Here is a 21,456-nt window from a genome sequence, read left to right on the forward strand (position 1 = left end):
CCACTGACTATCTCAGCAAGTCTAATCCACAGAGAGCTAGAGAGGACTGAGGGAGGCCTGCTACAGTGGCTGCCATTCACTCTCATGTTACCCAACATGGGTACTACGTATCGGGTTTTCTTTTTCTTTTTTCTTTTCTTTTCTTTCTTCTTTTTCTGGTTTGTTTTTTCGAGACAGGGTTTTGCTGTAGCTATCAAGCCTGTCCGAAAACTAGCTCTTGTAGACCAGGCTGGCCTTGAACTCACAGAGATGCTTCTGCCTCTGCCTCCCAAGTGCTAGGATTAAAGGTGTGCGCCACTACTACCCAGCTGGGTATTGAGTTTTCTAAATGGCAGAGTAAATGTGTTTCATCTGTGTATAGATAAATTACAACATGGCCTTACTTTGTTCTTTTTTGTCCCAGTCCCGGAGACCTAGCGCGAGGTGGCCTGACTGGGAGACTGAGTAACGTGGTCTGGCTTTGGGTATTGTAGGCCAGCTTCTGAATGCCAGTGATTGCTCTTCTTGTTAATCTCCTCCTTTCTCATTAGCTTAAAATCCTATCATCAGACTAGACTTCAACTCCCTTTCCAAGAAGAGCCTGTGAGAAGGCTGCGTGGCAGGTGAAGGCACCGTGGCAGGTGAAGGCACCTCCCATCAGGCCCAGTGACCTGAACTCAGTCCTCAGGAGCCATACTAGAAAGAAGCGAATCCACAAGTTGCCCTCGGACCCCGCACCTGTGTCATGACACACATACACACCAAATAATTAAACTATTAATAAAAATACTTTAAGCCTGGCCAGGCGGTGGTGGCACACACCTTTAATCTCAGCACTCGGGAGGCAGAGGCAGGCGGATCTCTGTGAGCTCGAGGCCTACAGGGTGAGTTCAATAACTGCAAGGAATACACAGTGATACCCTGACTCAAATAAACAAACAAAAAGAAAGAAATTAAACCTTCAGATATTAAATATTTAAATCTAAGTTTAAAGAATAGCGACAACAACAAATCCTAAATTTAAATAAATGTTACTGTTAGCTACAAGACTCCTAGGCATTTTGTTCAATAAAAGTTCTGACTCTTGTTTTTTCTAGCATGTGCAAATAAAAATTACCTCAATATCTATTTTTTGATCCACAATATTTCTGAACCATAGTATACCTTAAAGTTACAATTTCTGAAAACTTTTATCTGATTATTTTTACAAGATACTTTTGAATTATGTTTTAAAGCCCTCAGACTACAATCCCATTTGGTAGCTTAGAGAAACAGAAAAGAAATATTTTGACAACAGGCTATTATGTTTCTGTAGCTGTTGAACTTGTTACTCACCAGCTGTGGAGCTGACGAAAGAGAGATCTTGAGTTTGGTGCCGTCCTCTTTTATCTCATTCATCAGTTCAAAGAGAATGTGAGTCTGAGCCAAGTTCTAAACAACAGAGAGTCAAGCCTCCATTCAGTTAGTGTGGTCCTGATGTGGTGACGTGAATGGTCAGTGTTCAGTTAGTGTGGTCCTGATGTGGTGACGTGAATGGTCAGTGTTCAGTTAGTGTGGTCCTGATGTGGTGACGTGAATGGTCAGTGTTCAGTTAGTGTGGTCCTGATGTGATGACGTGAATGGTCATTGTTCAGTTAGTGTGGTCCTGATGTGGTAACGTGAATGGTCAGTGTTCAGTTAGTGTGGTTCTTATGTGATGACGTGAATGGTCAGTGTTCAGTTAACGTGGTCCTGATGTGATGACGTGAATGGTCAGTGTTCAGTTAGTGTGTGGTCCTGATGTGATTACGGTCACGCTCTCTGGTCAGTTAGTGTGTGGTTCTGATGTAATGACACAAAATGTTCTCAGTGTGTGGTTCTGATGTGATGACGTGAATACTCTCAAAGATTCCAATTTCATCCAGCACAACAAAACATGTCCACTTAAAATCTTAAAGATTTAACTGACTACAATTTATGTTTTCTGTCAGTATAACACTACAAGACAACAGACTTCCGAGTAGCACTGTGGAGTATACATATGATAATAACTAACAACTACCCCAAACAAAGACAAATAGCAAGAACTTTCTAGAATAACATTTAACAGCTATTGGACAGTCTCCACTGCCATGTGTCTATGCTCATATTAACTAGTTAAAATAATTGTTTACAGTTTACAGATCATTCTGATGGCTCTTACCTGAATGACTGCATTAAAAAAGCAAGTGTTTCCTAAATTTGTAATTCCTTTAACAGACGGCACACAGCTGCCTTTTCTTCCCTTCTTTACTTCACCTGCTTCCCGTTTTTCTTCACAGAGTTTTATGATTCTAGAAAATGCACCTGTGAAACATACATAAGTTACAGAAAACTTACGTCATGAGATATAAAATTAAATGTGTCACTTAAAATTTTAGATATATCATTTAAAATCAAGTAAGACTGAATCTTTGAATTTAGTGTTCCTGAACAACAAGACCACAAACTCAGTATCTTTGGCTTTATAGTTTACTGCTATTGAATTGAACTCATTTTCATATAAATTTCTGTACCTTTACATGGCATTACAGAATAATTCCCTGGTTCATTTAAAAGCTTAAAGGGAACTAGGTGAAAACAAACAGAAAAGACCTTCCTTGTAAATGCAATTCCCCACAGGAAAAGAAATGAGTGCCTAAAGACAAACTGTCCTAAGCCTCGGGCAGGAAAAATGAGAAATGAGCTATGAAATTGTTGTTGCAGAAATTCAAGGTCACCTGCAGCTACAAATAAAGTTTAAGTCAGCCTGGGCTATGAACAAATAAACCACTGGCTTCAGGCTGCACGGTACATCATTCCAAGGTGTACAATTTGAACATCAAAGTAAACAAGAGTAGTAAAATAGATGATTACAGAATATTGGTAATAACTTTTTTATAAGATGAAATGGTGAGACTTTTTTAATTTAAAAATATTTTAATGTGCATTGGTATTTTGCCTACATGTATGCCTGTGCACTCATGCCTGATGCTCGCAAAGGCCAGAGAGGGCATTAGGCGCCTGGTGATGGAGTTAGAGATGCTTTTGAGCCACTATGTGGGTCAGGGAAAGTCAAACCCAGGTCCTCTGAACAAGCAGCAAGTGTTCCTAACAGCTGAGCCATCTCTTAGCTCCACAAGGGAAAACTTTTCTTTAGTTTTGAGACAGGTCTCACTATGTAGTCCTGGCAGTCCTGGAAATCACTCTGTAGACCAGGCTAGTTTCAAATTCACAGAGATCTTCCTGCCTCTGCCTCCTGAGTGCTGGGACTGAAGAAAAGCATCATTACACCAGGCTCAGAGAGAAAACTTCTGATGAAAAGACAACTAGTTAACAAAAGAAAGGAGCAGGTCAGGAAACTACCATATTACAGTGACGCCCTTTGGTAAAATTGGCAACTTTCCTATGGGTTTGAAAATGTAAAAGTAAAAACAGTTAATGGGATCACAGTATACTACAAAAAATAAAATACCAAGCTTTGTAACTGATAATTTAGATAACTAGTATAGATCTGATAATCACATTTGATTTTTGAAACAGGGTCTAAATAGCTTTAGAGACAGGATCTATGTAGCTGTGATTGGCCTAGAACTTGCTAGGTAGATGAGGTGGTTTTGAACTTGTTTCAGCCTCCCTTGGGTTGGAATTAAAGGTATGTAACACCACGCCCAGTTGAAAACTGCATTATTAGTTTGTGTCCAGTGACAATGTAAGAATGAAGAACAGTTTCTAACATTTACAAACTGACACGTTGATCATATCTACGCAACAGATAACTGTGACTCAAAATCATCAGACAGGGCACTGTGAATGTAGCTTACTTCATGGACTGCTTGCCTAGCATAGAGGAAGCCCTAGGCTCATTCCCTATACCACAGACACCAGGCTGGGGGATATGCATGGAATTCCAGCAGGTGAAAGGTGGAAGCAGGAAAATCAGAAATTCAAGGTCATCCTCAACTACACAGCAAGTTTGAGACTCATAAAACCCTGTTGTAAAAACAAACAAACCCACTTAGTCATCCGTTGATATACACACAGTAGACCACACTTGTAGGACTCCTAGAACACAAATACTCAAGTCCTTCAAATACATTTTAGGAATACATCAGGCGTAAAAAGGCTAGATTTCTACTAGTGTTGCTGTCTGATCTTGTGGATATTCACTGATAATGGATTCTTATGTATTTTATTCACATATATTAATTTTATATAATAATGAGTTTTATTGTGACATTTTCATGTATCTAATGTTTTCGTCATCCTCATCCTCCTTTATTATACTCTTGGTCGCCTCAAAACCTTGCTCCTCCCTGCGTCCCAGTCAACCCCATTTCTATGTCCCAGGTTGCTTTGTTGTCAGTGGTGCTGTTTGGTGACCCATTTCCATGTTTCTTACAAGATCCCCAGCTGATTTACAAAGGTGATGGCTACTTACAAGTGGCCGTGCCACTAAATGTCTGTGTCAGGTGTGGTGGCACTGCCTTAGGTCCAGCACTGTCTCACACAGGCTAAGTGATCTGCTCAAGGACATAGCAGTAATATTCCAATTATAAATCCATCTCTTTAAAGCCTAAATTCGCATCAGTGACTCATGTTCAAGGAAAATAACTATAAAAGACAGTCAGTTAAGATTCTTACAGATCTGGGTGTATGCAGCAATGTATGAACAAATGAATCCTCAAAAGATGTTCCTTTCTTTAACGTCCTTAATAAGTGCTGTTCTGCTATGTAACATATCTGAGACGGGGTCTCGTGTAACTCACTTGGGTGTGATCCTCCTGCTTCCCCTCCAGTATTCAGGATTTCAATTATCAACATATCAGGTATTCTTAAATGCTGGGGACTGAACCCAGGACTCTTACATCCTAGTCAAACACTCTATCAACTGAACTACATACCAGCCCTGTTCTTTGAACTTTCACACACACACACACAAAAAAAAATAGTTGGGAGAAATAAGTTACAGAGAGTAACTACACAGAGATAAATAGTACACAAATCCACTTGGAAAAATAGTCCTAGAAATAAGTAACATTAAATTATTGTCGATATACCCTTTATGTATCTCTGTACCTCATTCATCCATCACTTTTTAAAACATCTGGGATGACATCCCAAAGTAAACAATGTTCATAAGACCATCTGGACAAAACTGCAGGCAAGAAAAAAATGCACAAACATATGGAAAACCAGATTCCTCTTCCCTTCAGCGGTAAGGACTGGCAAATGTCAAATCTGGAGACAGCCACGCTTCACTGTGCGATGCTTTGCAGCACCACCTGGCTCTCCATGCAAAGCCACCAAATATGGGCAGCGCTGCCAGAAAGAACATGCCCACAGGGCAGCAGCAATAAACACAGTGGATTTCACGGTTAAATAGCCACTTCACACAAGTGGCAAGGGTCTGTCTGCTCACTTTTGCGGTAAGTCTGAGAAAATAGCCAGGATGTAACAATGCTGTTAGGCTTGGGCATTAACTACATCAGAGAATTTAACCAGAAAACATAGTAGTATTTTCTGAAAGCTACTTTATTTTAGAAAATAAATAAAAAATAGGAAAAGTTTTATAATACAGAAGAATTTAAATCCAGTCAGTTTATGAATGCCTACAGTCTGCCAGGTATATGAACCACTATTTCTATTATATAGAATATTTACGATTTATGACCAGAAAGTATAGAGCTCGTACCAAAAGCCTCAAGTTTATAGTATTATCTCAGCAGAACTTTCAGGACCTACATTTTGCGGATCTATTCACTAATGAACTGTCTGCAGAGAGCTATGATTCTAGTTTAAAATTGGGGGTGTCTGAATCAGTCAAATATTAAACACCTAAAGGTATGCGTGTTTTTGCTGCAATGTCTTATTTATGAGCTGTTGGGGTCTGGGCCCCAGGTTTCAACCCCTAGGCAAGTAGGCAAGTAGGCAAATAGGCAAGCACGCTAGAAAATGAGCCGTGCCACGGCCCTTCCACCTCCTTTATAAACACAGAACCGACTGAACTCTAAGATTTTTTTGGAATGTTTTATAATGAAAATTGCAAATCTTCTCCAAAAAATTAATAACTTAAAAGATCATACAAATTTTTTATTATTGTTCATTTTTTACTATGTTTAACCCACAATTAAAACAAAGGTACCAATGATTAGAAAGAATAAGTCTAGTATTTCAAAGTTATTTTAAAAGCATATCCTAACTATAGTATCATATATTCCCTCACATTAACAGAATTATATAGAATAAGAACAGACTTCAGACATTCTAATTTTCCATTTGCTTGCTTTGGCTGCTGAGGTGGGTACTGAACCATATGACCCCAGGCCTCCTCTAGCAATACTCATGTCTTCACAGAGACAGGGTTCCTCTGTGAGGTAGGCCTGGCTGTCCTGGAACTAAGGGTAGATCTGAACTTATTGTTCAGAATGGGAGACCTGAAGTTACAGAGAGATTCGTCTCCCGAGAGCTGGGATTAAAGGCGTGTGCTGCCACAACCCATGAATAAACCTTCACTTTTCTTTTGCCCTTCAAGACAGGGTTTCTCTGTGTAGCCCTGTCTTCTTACAGCTCTTTTAATAATTCCGTACCTTACCTTGGAAGCCTAAAGTTTACATACACAAAGAGTAATTTTAGCAAGCTAGGGGGAACAAGTCAGTAAGCAACACCCCTCCATGGCCTCATCAGCTGCTGCCTCTAGAATCCTTCCCTGCTTGAATTCCTGCCCCGCTACTTTGGATGATGAACTGTCATATTGAACTGTGGGTGAAATAAACCTTTCTCTCTATAAGTTGCTTTTAGTCATGGTGTTTCATCACAGTAACCCTAACATAGACAAACTGGTACCAGGATCACGGGGTATGGCTGTGACAGACCTAATCATGTTGCTTTGGGAGGACTGTGGAAGGATTTTGGAAATTTGGACTGGAAGAGCCACTGAGTGTTGAGAGTTCAGTGGGCTGTTCTGTAGGAGCTTGGAACATAAGAACATTGAACACAGTGCAGACAATGGAGGCCTGGCTTGTGAAGTTCCAGAGGAAGTTGGAGTCCCTTAAAGACTCTATCAGGGTTATTTGCTATGGTGGGTTGAGAATCTGGTTAGTCGGGGCTGAAGGATCAGTCCCGACTAACAAGAGACCAGAACCGCTAAAGTAAAATACTTGCTTTGTTGGGAAAATAGATGCTGGTCAGATGGAGCTAAGAAATTATAGCAGTGATTGAAAAGAGACTAGCAACAATGAGGTAAAACTTTCTGTGAAGTGCTTCCTCAGGGTTAGTACACAGAGGCTGTGTTCCAGAAGGGGCCAAGGTTGTACCCTGTGCTAGCAGCTGAACTTGGTAGTGTAAGAGTCTCCCAGGCGGCACTGGTTTGAAGGAGAGCAGCTGAGGCCTGTGACAAGAGGACAGGCTAAGGGCAAAGTGCGGCCTCAGTGTCAGTTAAAGGTCCACGACGGAAGGGGTCATGTAGAGAAGCTGAGGCTTGGCACCATGAGGAGAGCCTGTGAGAGACTACTGGTGAAAGTGCAGCCCAGTTGCAGCGGAAGACCCCAGCATTTGGAGAGGCCAGTACCACGGGATGACCATCAACAGCGGTGGAGCGGAGCAAGTGAGCCTAGAAGACAAGTTGTGTGCTGCAGAGGACAGAGTCAGAGAAGAGACCTAAGCCCATCTGAGGAGCACAGAAGATCATGAGCGAATCCTAAGTATTGGATACTGAGTTATTTACAGTTGGAGTTTGGGTTTTGCTTTGTTCAGATTGCGACTGTGCCCTCTTGAAGTAAGAAAGTATTTAACTTATTTTTTAATTTACAGGAGCCCACAGTTGGAAGACATTGGATTTTAAGGCTCTGGATTTTAAAAGAAATCAAATTTTTAAGTGTTTGAATATTTTAAAAATGTAGAACTTTTTAAGCATGTAAAATGATCTATGTTGTAATGTCAATATTAATGTATGATATCAGGGATGAATAAGAAAGAAAAGGATGGGGCTTAAACACCTGTGTGTCAAATCGACAAGGAGTCTGTTGTCCTGGTTACTATTTATGTCAATTTGATAGAAGCTAGAGTCATCTGAGAGGAGAAAACTTGAATTGAGAAAATGCTTCCATAAAATTGGGCTGCAGGCAAGCCTGTGGCTGATGGAAGGAACTGTCCCTTGTGGGTAGGGCCACCCCTGGGCTAGTAGTCCTGGCTTTTATAAAGAAAGCAGGCTGAGCAAGGGAGTAAGCAGTACCCCTCTCTGGCCTCTGAATCAGCTCCTGCCTCCAAGTTCCTATCCTCACTGCTTTTTGATACAGAACTGTGGGTGAAACCAACCCTTTTCACTCCAGATTGCTTCTAGTCATGGTGTTTTATCAGAACAATACTAACTCTAAGACATTTATAAGGGCTGATTTGATACTCAGCATATAGGGCCTCCACCAACCTGACACATGTAGGCTCGACAAAATCCCATACAAGCTTACAGAGGTGGGTAGCCTCTCAGATTCCAAGTGCAGCCTTCATAGCTAAGGTTCATCTTCAGCACATCTTGTAAAAGCAGCTTTAACATCTATTAACCCTCTGTCAGCTATACCTTCGTCTGCCGTGGCTTACAGGGGAAGTCAAACCTTGAACACACCTGAGCCTCTGGCTCACAGGACTCTGCAGCAGCAGGGAAAGAGCTAGTGTTTATCTTGTGAAGATGCAATTAAGATGCTCATTTTGTGGCAGAGAAACTATTTACCTTTTAAAAGGATACTAAACCACTTTCTAACCATTTTTACTATATAAGGTCACACTATTATTTGTTTGTTTAGTTTTGTTTTTCAAGACAGGGTTTCTCTGTAGCTTTGGAGCCTGTCTTGGAATTTGCTCTATAGACCAGGCTGGCCTCGAACTCCCAGAGATCTGCCTGTCTCTGCCTCCCAGAGATCTTGCTGGGATTAAAGGCATGTGTCACCACTGCCTGGCTTAGGTCACAGTATTTTAATCCTCAGCTTCGGAACCTAATCAAACCACTTAACACTGTTCCATTTTAAAAACAAAAAAAAATATGGGTTGGGGGATGATGTACACTGAGCAGTGGTGGTACACACCTTTAATCCCAGCACTTGTGAGGCAGAGATAGGATGATCTCTGTGAGTTCGAGGTCAGTCTGGTCTACAAGAGCTAGTTTCAGGACAGCTAGGACTGTCCCAAAACAAAAGAAAACTTTCTAAAACAAACACATCTTAAGGTCTTTGGTACCCCCAAGAAGTATTAGTGTAATGAACTCAACATGATATACACTATTTTCTTTAATTCTAATAAATATCACTGTCCCAGTACTGACATTTTGAGCTAAATTTCCCTAGAAAGAGCATGGAACTTTCAATCTTCTGTGTAGTCAACAAAACCAAATCAATATTCATCAGTATTCCATTAGGAATTCCTGCATTTGGTATTTGGACAACACTCTAGTGTCTACTGACACTAGTTTAATGAACTTTTCAGAGTACATGGGTCAGCTTTTAAAAAATTGTAATCAGATTTTAGGTTGAAAGCAAAATCCAGGAACACACCCTGCCCCCGCACATTCAAAACCTCTCCATTATCCACATCCGCCACCAAGATGGTTCATTTGTTAGAAATGATGAACCTACATTGACACTTGATTATAAGCCAGCATCCATAGCTTACATTACGTTTCCTCTTGGTGGTGTATGCTCCTCTCAGCTGGACAAATACATAATGACAGATAGCCGCCCTTTTCCTGTGGGATAGTCCCATGGCCCTAAAAGCCCCCTGCACTTTGTTCCTCCATCCCTGCAGGTTCTGCCAACTTTATCCCTTCTTCTATTGTTTCCAGGTCTTTGGTCTACTTCTTAACATCGTTCTGGTTGGATCTTGCAAGGATATTTTTTGCCGTTTTTCAATTTTGTGTTTTATATGACCTTTTCACTATGCATATGACAAGGGTGAGCGTGCCCCCACCATACACACAAATTCTAACATCAGATGTGAACTCTACACAGCTGTAAGCATTCTTCTGGGAACCTGCACTGGATTCATCTCAATTGCTTAATGCAATTACCTAAACCAGTCATGTAGTACTAATGCTAATTTGCCCATTTCTACAGCTGAAAGAAGTTTTAAGAAAAACTATTTTCACAATTCTCCTACTTTCAAAGTGAATAATTAATTCACCCATTCTCAAAGTTTAATTCCTAGTTAATCATCAGCCTTAAACACATGCACTTATTTAGTCATATGATAAATGTCATCAATAATAGCTGGAATATCCACTTCTACCTGTCTTATGAGTCAAATAACCTGTCTAAAATACAACTCTGACCATTCACTTCTCCACTGAAAACAGTGGCTCTTCACTGTCCTAAGGACAGATTCTTTAAGTAGGAAGCCCTTAAACATCTCCTACTTTGATCTCACTTCTCACCATCTTCAGCGCCACCAAACCCATTCTTCCTGCTCTATCGGAGTCCCCAGCACCAGCAAACCCATCTTCCTCCCCTATAGAAACCCTCAAACACACCCTTTCTCTTTTTGCCATACTATAATTAAATAACTTTCCGCTCTTGGCTTAGAAAGCAATTCTAAATAAATACCCTTGGCTCTTTGAGTTGAGGTCAGAAATCATTAGCCCACTGAGCTTACTGAATCACAGCACCACATAAACAAGCAAACGAGAAGTCACTTCTTTACATCTCTCGTTATACCAACAGACTGGCTAGGACAGTAACTGGGAAGTGGTTTTCTTCCATTCACTGCTTCACTTTGAACAGATGGACATCATGCATAGCATCTTGCAAAAACCAGAAACACAAACATAATAAAGCATTGTTAAGTAAAATAATTTTGATGCTAACATTCAGGGTTGAGAGAGGATAGAAATAAAGGTTTTCTGTTAATCCTTCAGCAACAATTGCTTATGTTCAGTTCTGTCTACTTCAGCAGGCACTACTGCCTGGCCATATGAGAGGCAGTCAAAACTGTAGTGATATTCTGTTTGTGTTTTAACAAATAAAGCTTGCCTGAAGATCAGAGCCACTACAGGCCCGACAGTGGTGACACACACCCTTAATCCTAGGACTCGGAAGACAGAGGCAGAGGGACCTCTGTTAGTTCAAGGCTACCCTGGGCTAATTGAGTCTGTCTAATAGAGAAAGAGGACTCACACACCTGGAAACAGTAGAATAATGAATAAAGTTGGCAGAACCTGCAGGAAGGGAGGAACAAACAAAGCACAGAGGGCTTTTAGGGCCAATCCACCCCCTAAAAGAGTAAACAATACTACTCATTTAATTTTGAAAAGTATTTATCATTCCTAAAAGATAGTATTTATGTTAACTGTCATGGAATTATTGATATTTCTCAATGAACATTCAAACTTTTTAGTTTCACTTCTAACGAAGACTGACAGACATAGCTACATAACCAAAGCTCCTTAGGCCTCAAGCTTGAGTCTCAAGCATTTTTGAAAAGTGCAAACGGGCAGTGACATCAAAATCTTGAGACTCAAAGAGCTCCTTGTCTTTAGAGGTGCATGGGGAACTGGCCTAGATTTCCTCTAAGTAACAATAAAAGTGTTGCAAACAATAAAAGTGTTGAGGCCTTGCATAACTGAAGTGCGCTTGCGGAGCAGGTACTGGCTTTCTTCTTGGTGATTATTATCTTAGTGCAAAACTATAAAAATAATTTTTAATATCATACACAAAGAATGACAAGAACTGAGGAACTCTGGGAGCAGGAGGAGGTCCTCCCCAGGGAAGAGCACACCAACTGGTTGTCCAGTGCAAAATGGTCAGCCCTGAAAACACATACAAGTAACATTATATGGCCTCAAAAGGTTATATTTCGGAATATATATCATATATACAAGTATATATATGCATTCAACAACAACTCATAAAATAAAGTGGCCATGAATTTGAAGGGGAGCAGGGAGGGTTTGGAAGGAGAAATGTTGTAATTAATATAGAATCTTAAAAATAAACAAAAGGTATCACTCTTTTTCTCCTACCCAAGCACATATCCTTTTGAATTATGAGATGTGGCATAGAGACTTTACAATTATTATTTAATAACTGCATGATCAGAGGTACCATTCTTCCAAATTCTTCCTTAACAGCCATTCTCACATTCTTTTCCAAAGTATTTTCTTAAAACACATTGAAACTTCATACAGGTGTATGACAGATTTCTTCCAACAAGCCATGGGATCTCACTCAAAACCAAATCTACTGAAAAACACCGTAGCTGGAACTTTTGGAAACCATGGATTCAAAACTGTCTCATTGTGAACGACTCCTTACTTTCAAACTGTCTCCAAGTCCCATTTCCTAGGTGTGACTCAAGGCTCCTGAAACATAACTAAGGATTAGTCTCCCGTCACCTCAGGTGATTTGTTTCCTCTGCATCTGGCCACAATCCATCCTTTGAGAGATCAGCTGGAAAACCAAGACTGTCCATTACTGCGTTCCTTTCGAATGAACATACCTGCCTGTGAGGACCTGGAGGGCTCTGAACACAATTAGAACTCCCACTAAAGTCTTGTTATCGTCCTCTAAAAAAATTATTTGTCATTAATTTTTTAATATGTATGAGTGCTTTGCTTCATATATGTGCACCACATGAGTGCAGTGCCTGCAGAGGCCAAAAGAAGGGCATCAGCTCTCCTGGAACTAGAGTAACAAGATAGTTGTGATCTGCCATATACGTGCTGGGAATCCAACCCAGTTCCTCTGCAGATTAGATCTGGTACCCATTGGACTCTAAAGTAGCCCAGGAAAAAGCAACCACGTGCTAAGGGTAAAAATGGGGTCACACAGCTAGTGGCTGACAGATCTGAATGCCAGGCCCCTGACTCAGAGCTCATGTTCTGCTATGGCCTGAGTACCACAGTGGTGTGAAGGAGAACGGCCCACACAGGCTCAGACATTTGAACACTTGTTTCCAGTGAGTGGCACTGTGGAAGTGAAGCAGAGTCATTGGAGGATGTATGTCAGCGGGGAGAGGCTTTGAGAGCTCACAGCACGGCCCCACTTCCGGTTCACTCTCTACTTTGTTCTGCAGTGGAAGATGTGCCCTCTGGTCCCCAATCTTGCCACTTGTGTCAATGCTTCCTGCCCCGTGATGGACTCCTTTCCCTCTGAAACCATAAGCCAAGACAAACTCTTTCTTCCCTAGGCTGCTTTTGGTCATGGCATTCTATCACAACATCAGAAAAATAACTAATCCAAATGAAACTCTCATTGAACTCTCGAGTACCTGGCTTGTGCCCGCTAGTGTTGCTATTTGTGATGTGCCCGTAACAGAAATTTTAGTAGGGAAGTAGGTCACTGTGAACATGTCCTTGTGGGATGTATCTTGCCCTGTTTCCTCCTGATTCACTCCCTCTTTCTGCTGCCCAGTCACCATGAGGCAGACAACTTTGCTGTGGCACACATAATACTACAATGATGTTCTGACCCAAAAAACAAGCCAGGTGTTGGAGCTTTGGTGGCGCCCATCTTTAATCCCAGCACTCGGGAGGCAGAGGCAGGCGGGTCTCTGTGAGTTCGAGGCCAGCCTGGTCTTCAGAACCAGTTCCAGGACAGCCAAAGCTACACAGAGAAACCCTGTCTTCAAAACAAAAAAAAACTTACAGTGATGTTCTGACTCAACATAGGTCCATAGTAATGGAACAAGCAGATCATAGACAAAACCTCTGACATCTTAAGACAATAGGGGAGCAAAATAAATCCTTCCCATAAATTGTTTCTCTCAGGGTTTTGTTGTTGTTGCTGTTGGTTTTGTTTTGTTTTGTTTTGTGTTTCGAGACAGGGTCTCGCTATGTAGCTCTGCCTGTCCTGCAACTCTCTCTGTAGACCAGGCTGGCCTCGAACGCACAGAGATCCGCCTGCCTCTTCCTCCCGAGTGCTGGGATTGAAGGTGTGCGCCACTGCCCAGCTCTCTCAGGTTTTTGTCACAGCAGTGAAAAACTAACATAGTCTCTTCCTAATAGTCTTCCTGCAATTAAGTATTCAAGAAATCGGAACAGCTGAATGGCTTTATCCTTAACCTTAGGGAACTTAAGGTAAGAAATGCAGAAAACAATAGTTTCCTCTTCCCTGCTGGCATCAAATGACTGCACGTGCCCTCACGGCCAACAGAGCAAATGCACTGTGCAGGTCTCAAGAGACAGCACTTGGGCCTAGTTCAGGTGCTGAAGCATTCGAGGTCTTTGGCCACATCGCCCTGGTCCCTTGTTTCAGCAGACATTGAGCCATGACTGGCATACCTGAGAGAAAGTAGGATTTCTGCAAATGCTTGTTGAATACGTTAATTTCTTTTGCTGTCCAGAAGCCTTGGCTTCTATCTCCTCCTCCTCCTCTGGTTTTACCACAACCACCACTGCAGTGACAGGTAGCTAACAAGGACAACCACATACTGGAACACAATAGGAAACTATGGGGATTTTGTTGTTGTTTGCTTGTTTGGTCTCGTACAACAACTAAAGGGCTGAGGATATCGCTTAATGGTAGAGTGTTTTCCTATTCTGTACAAGGCCCTGGGATTAAACGCCAGCATTTTTACTGTAACTATATTTTCATAAAACCTTTCAGTTGCTGGCGCTACATTCCAAGTAGTTCATTTATTCAAATGCATCTCAAGAACCAAGAAGGTAGCTCAGGGGGTAACAGAACACGCTGCAATGTCTGATGACATAGCCCGGTCCCCAGGATCCACATAATAAAAAGGGAGAGCCAATTTTCACAGGTTGCCCTCTGGCCTCCACACAGGTGCCCTGGGATGTGTACCCATAAATGCACTGACTCTTTTCCCTCCATGGGGGTCCCAGAGATTAAACTCAAAAGTATCAGTCTTGGCAGAAAGCATCTTTACCCACTGAGCCATCTCACAGGCCCAAATAAACGTAAATCCTTAAAAATTTAAAAATTGGGGCCAGCAAGCCGACTGGTGGACAACTTGACCCCTGAGCTGTGAAGTCCGGCCGACATCTGAGTGGCTGGGAGCACACCAGCACTGCAATCACACTACACACATCGTAGACTGCAGTTTCAGAAATCTGTGTCAGGAGCCAGTCCGGTACTTTCACAAACATTATTTCTAAATCTTCACAAAGCATTACTGTCAAGCTTCACAACACTCCTCAAAATAGAATTATTACCCTAATTTTACCATAAGGAAACAAAGGAGGGGAAGCCCACAGCTGATCATGCAGGAGACTAACTTCAAACTAGGGCTGTTATATTTTACAGCTTGGGCTAGCTACACGCATCTGTTTCTCATATTAGGCATACACACCTTACATGGCAGCAAGATGGGACTGCTGGCTAAGAACATACGATAGTATTTTTACTCAAACTACAACTGAGAAAAGTCTAGTGAAATCAAAGATGTGATTTGTTTGTATCTGAGGTAGGTTCTCCATACAGAGCCCTGGGTGGCCTGGAACACCCTATGCAGACTGGGATGTCCTTGAGTGCACAGAGACCTGCCTGCCTCCGCCTCCTGAGTGCAGGGGTCAAAGGTGTTCTTTATGAGCTCTCTATGCAAAGTGTGAGCCATATTTTAATCCACATTGTTTTAGCAAATTGCATAAGTTACCTGTTTGTGTTTTAGAAACATGTTTCTGGAGAAAGTCAACTATCTGAGCCAAAACCTTTTTGTTACACTGTGTCGATAATTTTTCGTTACATTCATAACACCTGAAAAATATAAAATGCAAGTCAATGTTATGAAAGCACATTCAATCATTACATATAAGATATGCACTTAACAATTCTGTCTTTAAACTGAATAGAAACAGAGAACTCAAAGGGGAAGGTGGGCAAATAAGCAAGGGAGGTTCACACAGATCCTCACTGTTCAAATCAAATTTTGCAGTTTGTCTTCAATGAAACAGAATGTTACGAGGTTTAAGGCAGAGCAGTTATGTAGACCAATTCATGTGTGTGTGTGTGGGGGGTATACTGGTGCAGCTTTTTGTTTGTTTGTTTGTTTGTTTGAGGCAGTATCCAGTATGCAGAAGGCAGAAGCAAGCAGATCTGTGTGAGCTGAAGCCAATCTGGTTGAGTTCCAGAACAGTCAGGACTATGTAGATATATCTTGTCTCAAAAAACAAGAAAAAACAACAACAAAGAGAGGGTCTCTCTATTTAGTGTTTGCTGTCCTAGAACTTGCAATGTAGACTAGGCTAGCCTGTAACTCAGAGAGATCCACCTGCCCCTGCCTTCCAAATGCTGGCACTAAATGTGTGCATTAGCATGCCTGGTTTCATTTTTTGTTTTGTCTCCTTTATTTTTATTTTTTGTGTGTGAGTATTTGCCTGACTCTATGTCTGTTCACCATATGCACACAGTACCCACAGACCAGAAGAGGGCACCAGATTCCCTGGGACTGGAGTTAAGACCACTGTGGAGGCTCGCCTGGAACTCAGAATCACCTGTCTGTTTTTGCCCAGCGCTGTGATTACAGTTGAACAGCATCATACTTGGCTCCAATAATATTTTAAAAATATCACTGTGAGAGTTAGTGAATCCCTGACCCACCTGAGTGCTTAAAGTACCTTCCTCCTCTTAGAATGCTGGAATTCGGCATTAGTTCCTCACAAAAAAATTCAACCAGACAGACTTTTTTTTATGGTACAAAGAAAATGTGAAAGATAAGATTTTTTGTTAATTTAAACTTTATGTCTGTAAGTAAAGTTATTTTTCTTAAGTTACCCCACAGATTGTGTACAAGAGAAAAAACTTATATATTGTCATTTTGTATACATTGATACATTGTTATTTTGCCTTGTAAAGCTCAGCACTTTTTAGCAGATAAAGTGTTAGCAGAAGTTAACTTACCATATGATCCAGGTACTCAGGTTAACAACAACACAATGGGACTCAGTCCCAGAGCTCTTGAAGTGTCTCAGTGAGTGCTGGCTTTCAGAATTTCTACATCCCTGAAGATGAACAAAATGTTACGTGTATGATTCACACATACCTTTCTTTCAAACTGAGCAAATCTTAAATTGTACTCAAGCACAGGTTTGGTTTCAAACAATAGGGAACAGTTTCAAAGAGCAATAAAATTATTTTTTACCAAATTTCATTATTTGTAAAGTAGATAACTTACTGTTTATTATGTATTTATTTACAATAACCACAGGGGATTTATTTCTGTCATTTAGGAATACATGCATTTGCTATCCTGTATATTATATACTGTGGGACACTGAGCATCCTGCTAGCCCAGAGGTGCCCACCCCACTCCTCCACCCCAAGACCACTAAACATGGAAACAGGGCCACTGTGGTAAAAATCCCTCACTAGATAAGAAAAGGAATGAGAATTGCATGGAATGGGTAAAACTCTAATGAGTATTAGAGTCTAGGAAGCTGCTGTATCTCTGCAGAAAGAAAGGAATATACTGTTCCTTCCTTATGAGTTTAGCAGACTGCCGTGTGACATATAATGCCTGAGCTTACATGAAGCAAGGAAGCTGGAGACAATACAATAAAAAAAAAAAGAAAAAAAAAGAAAAGAAAAAGAAGAAGGCTTGACTTTGAGAGTTTCTTTCTCTTGAATTAATCACTAGCTCTAAAGTAACTAAATTTCTGTATTTATTTGTTTGTTTATTTATTTACTTACTTATTAGTTTTTTGAGACAAGGTTTCTCTGTGTAACAGCCCTGGCTGTTCTGGAGCTCACAATGTAGACCAGGCTGGTCTCGAACTCACAGAGATCCGCCTGGTCTGCCTCTGACTCCCAAATGCTGGAATTAAAAAAGGTGTGTGCCACCACCACCTGGCTACTTTATTTTATTTTATTTGAGACAGGGTATCTCTGTGTAGCCCTGGCTGTCCTATGGACCTTGAACTCAGAGATCTACCTGCCTCTGTCTTCTGATTACAGGGATTAAAGGCGTGCTCCAGAACTTTTTATTTCAGTGAAAAATTCTATCATTAGGCATGGTGAGGTGGACCAATGAATAAAGGTACCTGCTACCAATCCTGCCCATCTGAATTTGGCCCCTGGGTCACACACGGAGGTAACTGGAGAACTGACTCTAGTAAGCTGTCCTCTGAGATTCACAGATGTGTCGTGGCATGCATACACGTGCACACACACACACATACACACACGCACACACACATACACACACACGCACATACACATACACACAACACACACATACACACGCACATACACACACATACACATACACACACGCACACACACATACATACACACGCACATACACACAACACATACACACGCACATACACATGCACATACACACACACACACACAAAGTAAGTTAATAAAAAAGAAGTTAAAAAGTAATGGAAAAAGGAATTCAGAAGATTGAATCCATTTCCTAAATTTAAGGGGGGGAAAGGTCCAACATGTTTTAATGTACAATTTGAAGTTGATTTTGACATTTTCTATGGTAGTACAATATATAGCATTTTTAAAAAAAGGTCCAGAAAAAAGAACAAGTGTTTTAGATTCCTTTTTAAACTATTTATGAACTACATATGATAGTCTTCTAAACATAGCATATATTTACTTAATCTTAAACATTTCTAAGTCCATCTTGGCAATATAAACATGAAATGAATCTATTTTAAGGCCTATGTCATCAGATGTTCAACTCACAGTAAGCATTTTAAAAATAATAGAAGGCATACATATAAATAACACCTTTCTTACCTGAAAACCACACTTGAGGCACAGCCAGACATCGGAAGGAAGCACTGGCTGTCCATCACTGAATCTTCTCTCTTTCAGACACTCTGCACAGACTGCCCACAGGTTCTCGGTCACTGCCTTCTTCACATGGTTCACACTAACAGCGTAACTGACGTGCTGGCACGTTAAACCTACTGAACGATATGGGCAATATGAAACGTTTTCTCTGCTAGGCCAAAGCACTGCCAGTAGCAAGGGTGCTGCTTAGTTTACTATCTTGATACAAGCTGGAATCATCTGGAAAGATAGAACCTCAACTGAGATGCTGCCTCCACCAGACTGGAATGTAGGCAAATCTGTAGGCATTTTCTTGATCAATGATTGATGTGAGAATGCCCACTACACATGGGCAGTGCCAGCTCTGGGCCGGAGGTCCTAAGATGTATAGGAAAGCAAGCTGAGCAAGCCACAGGGAACAAGCCAGTATGCAGTGTTCCTCCATGGCCTCTGCTTTAGTTCCTGCTTCCATGTCCCTGCTCTGACCTCCCTCATGACAGATTATAAACTATAAACTGAAATGAACCCTCGCCTCCTCAAGTTGCTTCTGGTCCTAGTGTTTATCAGGGCACAGAAAGCAAACCAGGGCAGTAAGCAAACGTCTGTATCATTAAAGTGATACTAAAGTAAAAGCATGAATTCAAAAACAAAGTAACTCATAAAGATATATAATTCCACAAAGGCACACACATAACATTCTTGTAATAGAGTAATTAGAGAAGAGATTAGTGGTTGCTAGGAGCTACGGGTGAAGACGGGTATGAATATAAACAGGTAACATACAAGATGGTGATAAGCATGGCTTACTGACGTATACAAAACTACAATCAATAAAAATGCAAGCATGCACACACACACCAACACACAGACAAAGTGTATGCAACTCTGGTGCTAGCTCAATAAGTTAAGGGCGGTTGCATCAATTCTGATATTGTGTTATAGCAGTGCCAGATGCTAACATTGGGAAAGGACAAGGGAAGGTTAAACCAGACCTCTGTACATTTCTTTAGGCCTTCATGTCAATCTAAAATTAGTTCAAAACCAGAAACACAACTAAGATTAGTATTTACTAAGCCAGGTGTAGTGTCCCACGCCTTTAATTCCAGCACTCTGGAGGCAGAGGGAGGCAGATCTCTGGGAACTGGAGGTCAGCCTGGTCTACATAATGACAGCCAGAGATACATTGTGAGACCCCCTCTGGAAACAAAGAGTATTTCTAAAAGACCATTTCCTGAACAGCTACAATGTATCAAGTACTTGAATGTCTTTTCTGTTCATTAAGCAGTTCCTGCTCTTCCACAGGACTGGAGTTCAGCACCCACATCAGGAAGCTCCCAGCATCCTGTAATTCCAGTTCTAAGGGACACAATGCTTTTTTTCTGGCCTCCACAGGCACCCATACACATAAGACATTCACTGACACAGACAAATACACACACATATAAATAAAAATAATAAAAATTATCTTAAAGTGTACCCATGTGGTCATTCCCACTATTGCAAGAGAGGGCAGGAAGACACATATTTAGACTAGGAGTGTAGCTCAGAGATCGAGTTGGTGCTTAGCTCTGGGTTCATTTTTGCTAGTACCAATAAGTAAGCAAAATAAAAAGATACATAAAATTCTTTTATATGTATTAGTTTTTCTATATTGCTATTTTCATCATTGTTATGATAAAGAAAAACAAATGATAACATAATTTACAGAAACCACATTTTTTGTTGTTGTTTTGTTCTCTCTTTTTTGGGGGGGTTTCAAGACAGGGTTTCTCTGTATAGGTCTCTCCTGGAACTGTAGATCAGGGTGCCTTCAAAATCAGAGATCTGCCTGCCTCTGTCTCCCAAATGCTGGGATTAAAGGCGTGAGCCAGCATCACCCAGCTTCAGAATTCTTTTTTTAAAAAAATTATTTATTTATGAATTCTTTTAGGTATGAATGCTCTGTCTGCATGTATGCCCGCATGCCAAAGTAGGACATCAGATCCTATTATAAATGGCTCTGAGCCACCAAGTGGTTGCTGAGAATTGAATCCAGGACCTCTGGAAGAGCAGCCAGTGCTCTTGACCAGCCATCTGGTCAGATTGTCATCAGGGTCATCTCTCCAGCCTCCAGAATTCTTCTTATGAATATTCGCACATGATAAATTTTTTTTTGTCTGGTCCCTAAATATCATTTATAAAAGCTTCCACTGTATTAGAGACAATTGGCTAAAACAAAGTACAAGTACAAAGTCTTCTAATGATTATATTCTCCTCCCAAGGGCCCAGTTAATACTTACATTGTCCTCAAATACCTGGACACGTTAATTTCTCTACCTCAGATATCCACATCAAAACTACATTTTACATTGACAAAGCCACAACCACCTAGGAATTAACTAGAAAGGTGAGCTGTGCAGCTAGCTGTGCATCAGCTCGACTCAGGCATGGATGTCACTCCTCTCTAGGTATTTACAATGAAATATGTAAAGCACTAAAACTCCTAATTTTACATCAAGGGCAAACCACAAAAACAGACATGAAAGACTAATTCTGGAAGGGTAGGAATGCAGCTCAGTGGAATGTTTGCCTGGCATGCACAGGCCCCAGGTTTGAACCCTACTACCCTACAACGAGGTACGGTCGCGCAGGCCTACAATCTAAGCACTCGGGAAGTGGAAGCTAAGATGTTCTGAATTAGCCTCAGCGACACAGTGAGTTTGAGCTAGCCAGGGCTAGAGACCATGGCTCAAGAAGAAAAACCAAAACAAGACAA

General features: G+C 41.1%; 1 protein-coding gene across 6 annotated transcripts in view; it reads right to left on the reverse strand.

The window, feature by feature from the left end:
• Positions 1–21,456, reverse strand: part of Usp45 (ubiquitin specific peptidase 45) — a 70,991-nt gene that overhangs the window by 43,606 nt on the left and 5,929 nt on the right. For 3 of the 6 annotated variants that reach the window (XM_048419818.3, XM_048419819.3, XM_085677291.2), the window contains exons 3-7: positions 18,666–18,838; positions 16,812–16,912; positions 15,568–15,668; positions 2,162–2,304; positions 1,315–1,410 (exon numbers count right to left, since the gene is read on the reverse strand). In XM_048419818.3, coding sequence (XP_048275775.3) covers positions 1,315–1,410; positions 2,162–2,304; positions 15,568–15,668; positions 16,812–16,912; positions 18,666–18,838 — 614 coding nt within the window. Of the gene's footprint in view, positions 1–1,314; positions 1,411–2,161; positions 2,305–15,567; positions 15,669–16,811; positions 16,913–18,665; positions 18,839–21,456 lie in introns of those variants that run through there. The other 3 variants (XM_048419820.3, XM_085677290.2, XM_087897219.1) reach the window with 2 other exon arrangements.

Source organism: Myodes glareolus, chromosome 16 (genome assembly GCF_982192425.1).
Source record: "Myodes glareolus chromosome 16, mMyoGla1.1, whole genome shotgun sequence".
NCBI lineage: Eukaryota > Metazoa > Chordata > Mammalia > Rodentia > Cricetidae > Myodes > Myodes glareolus.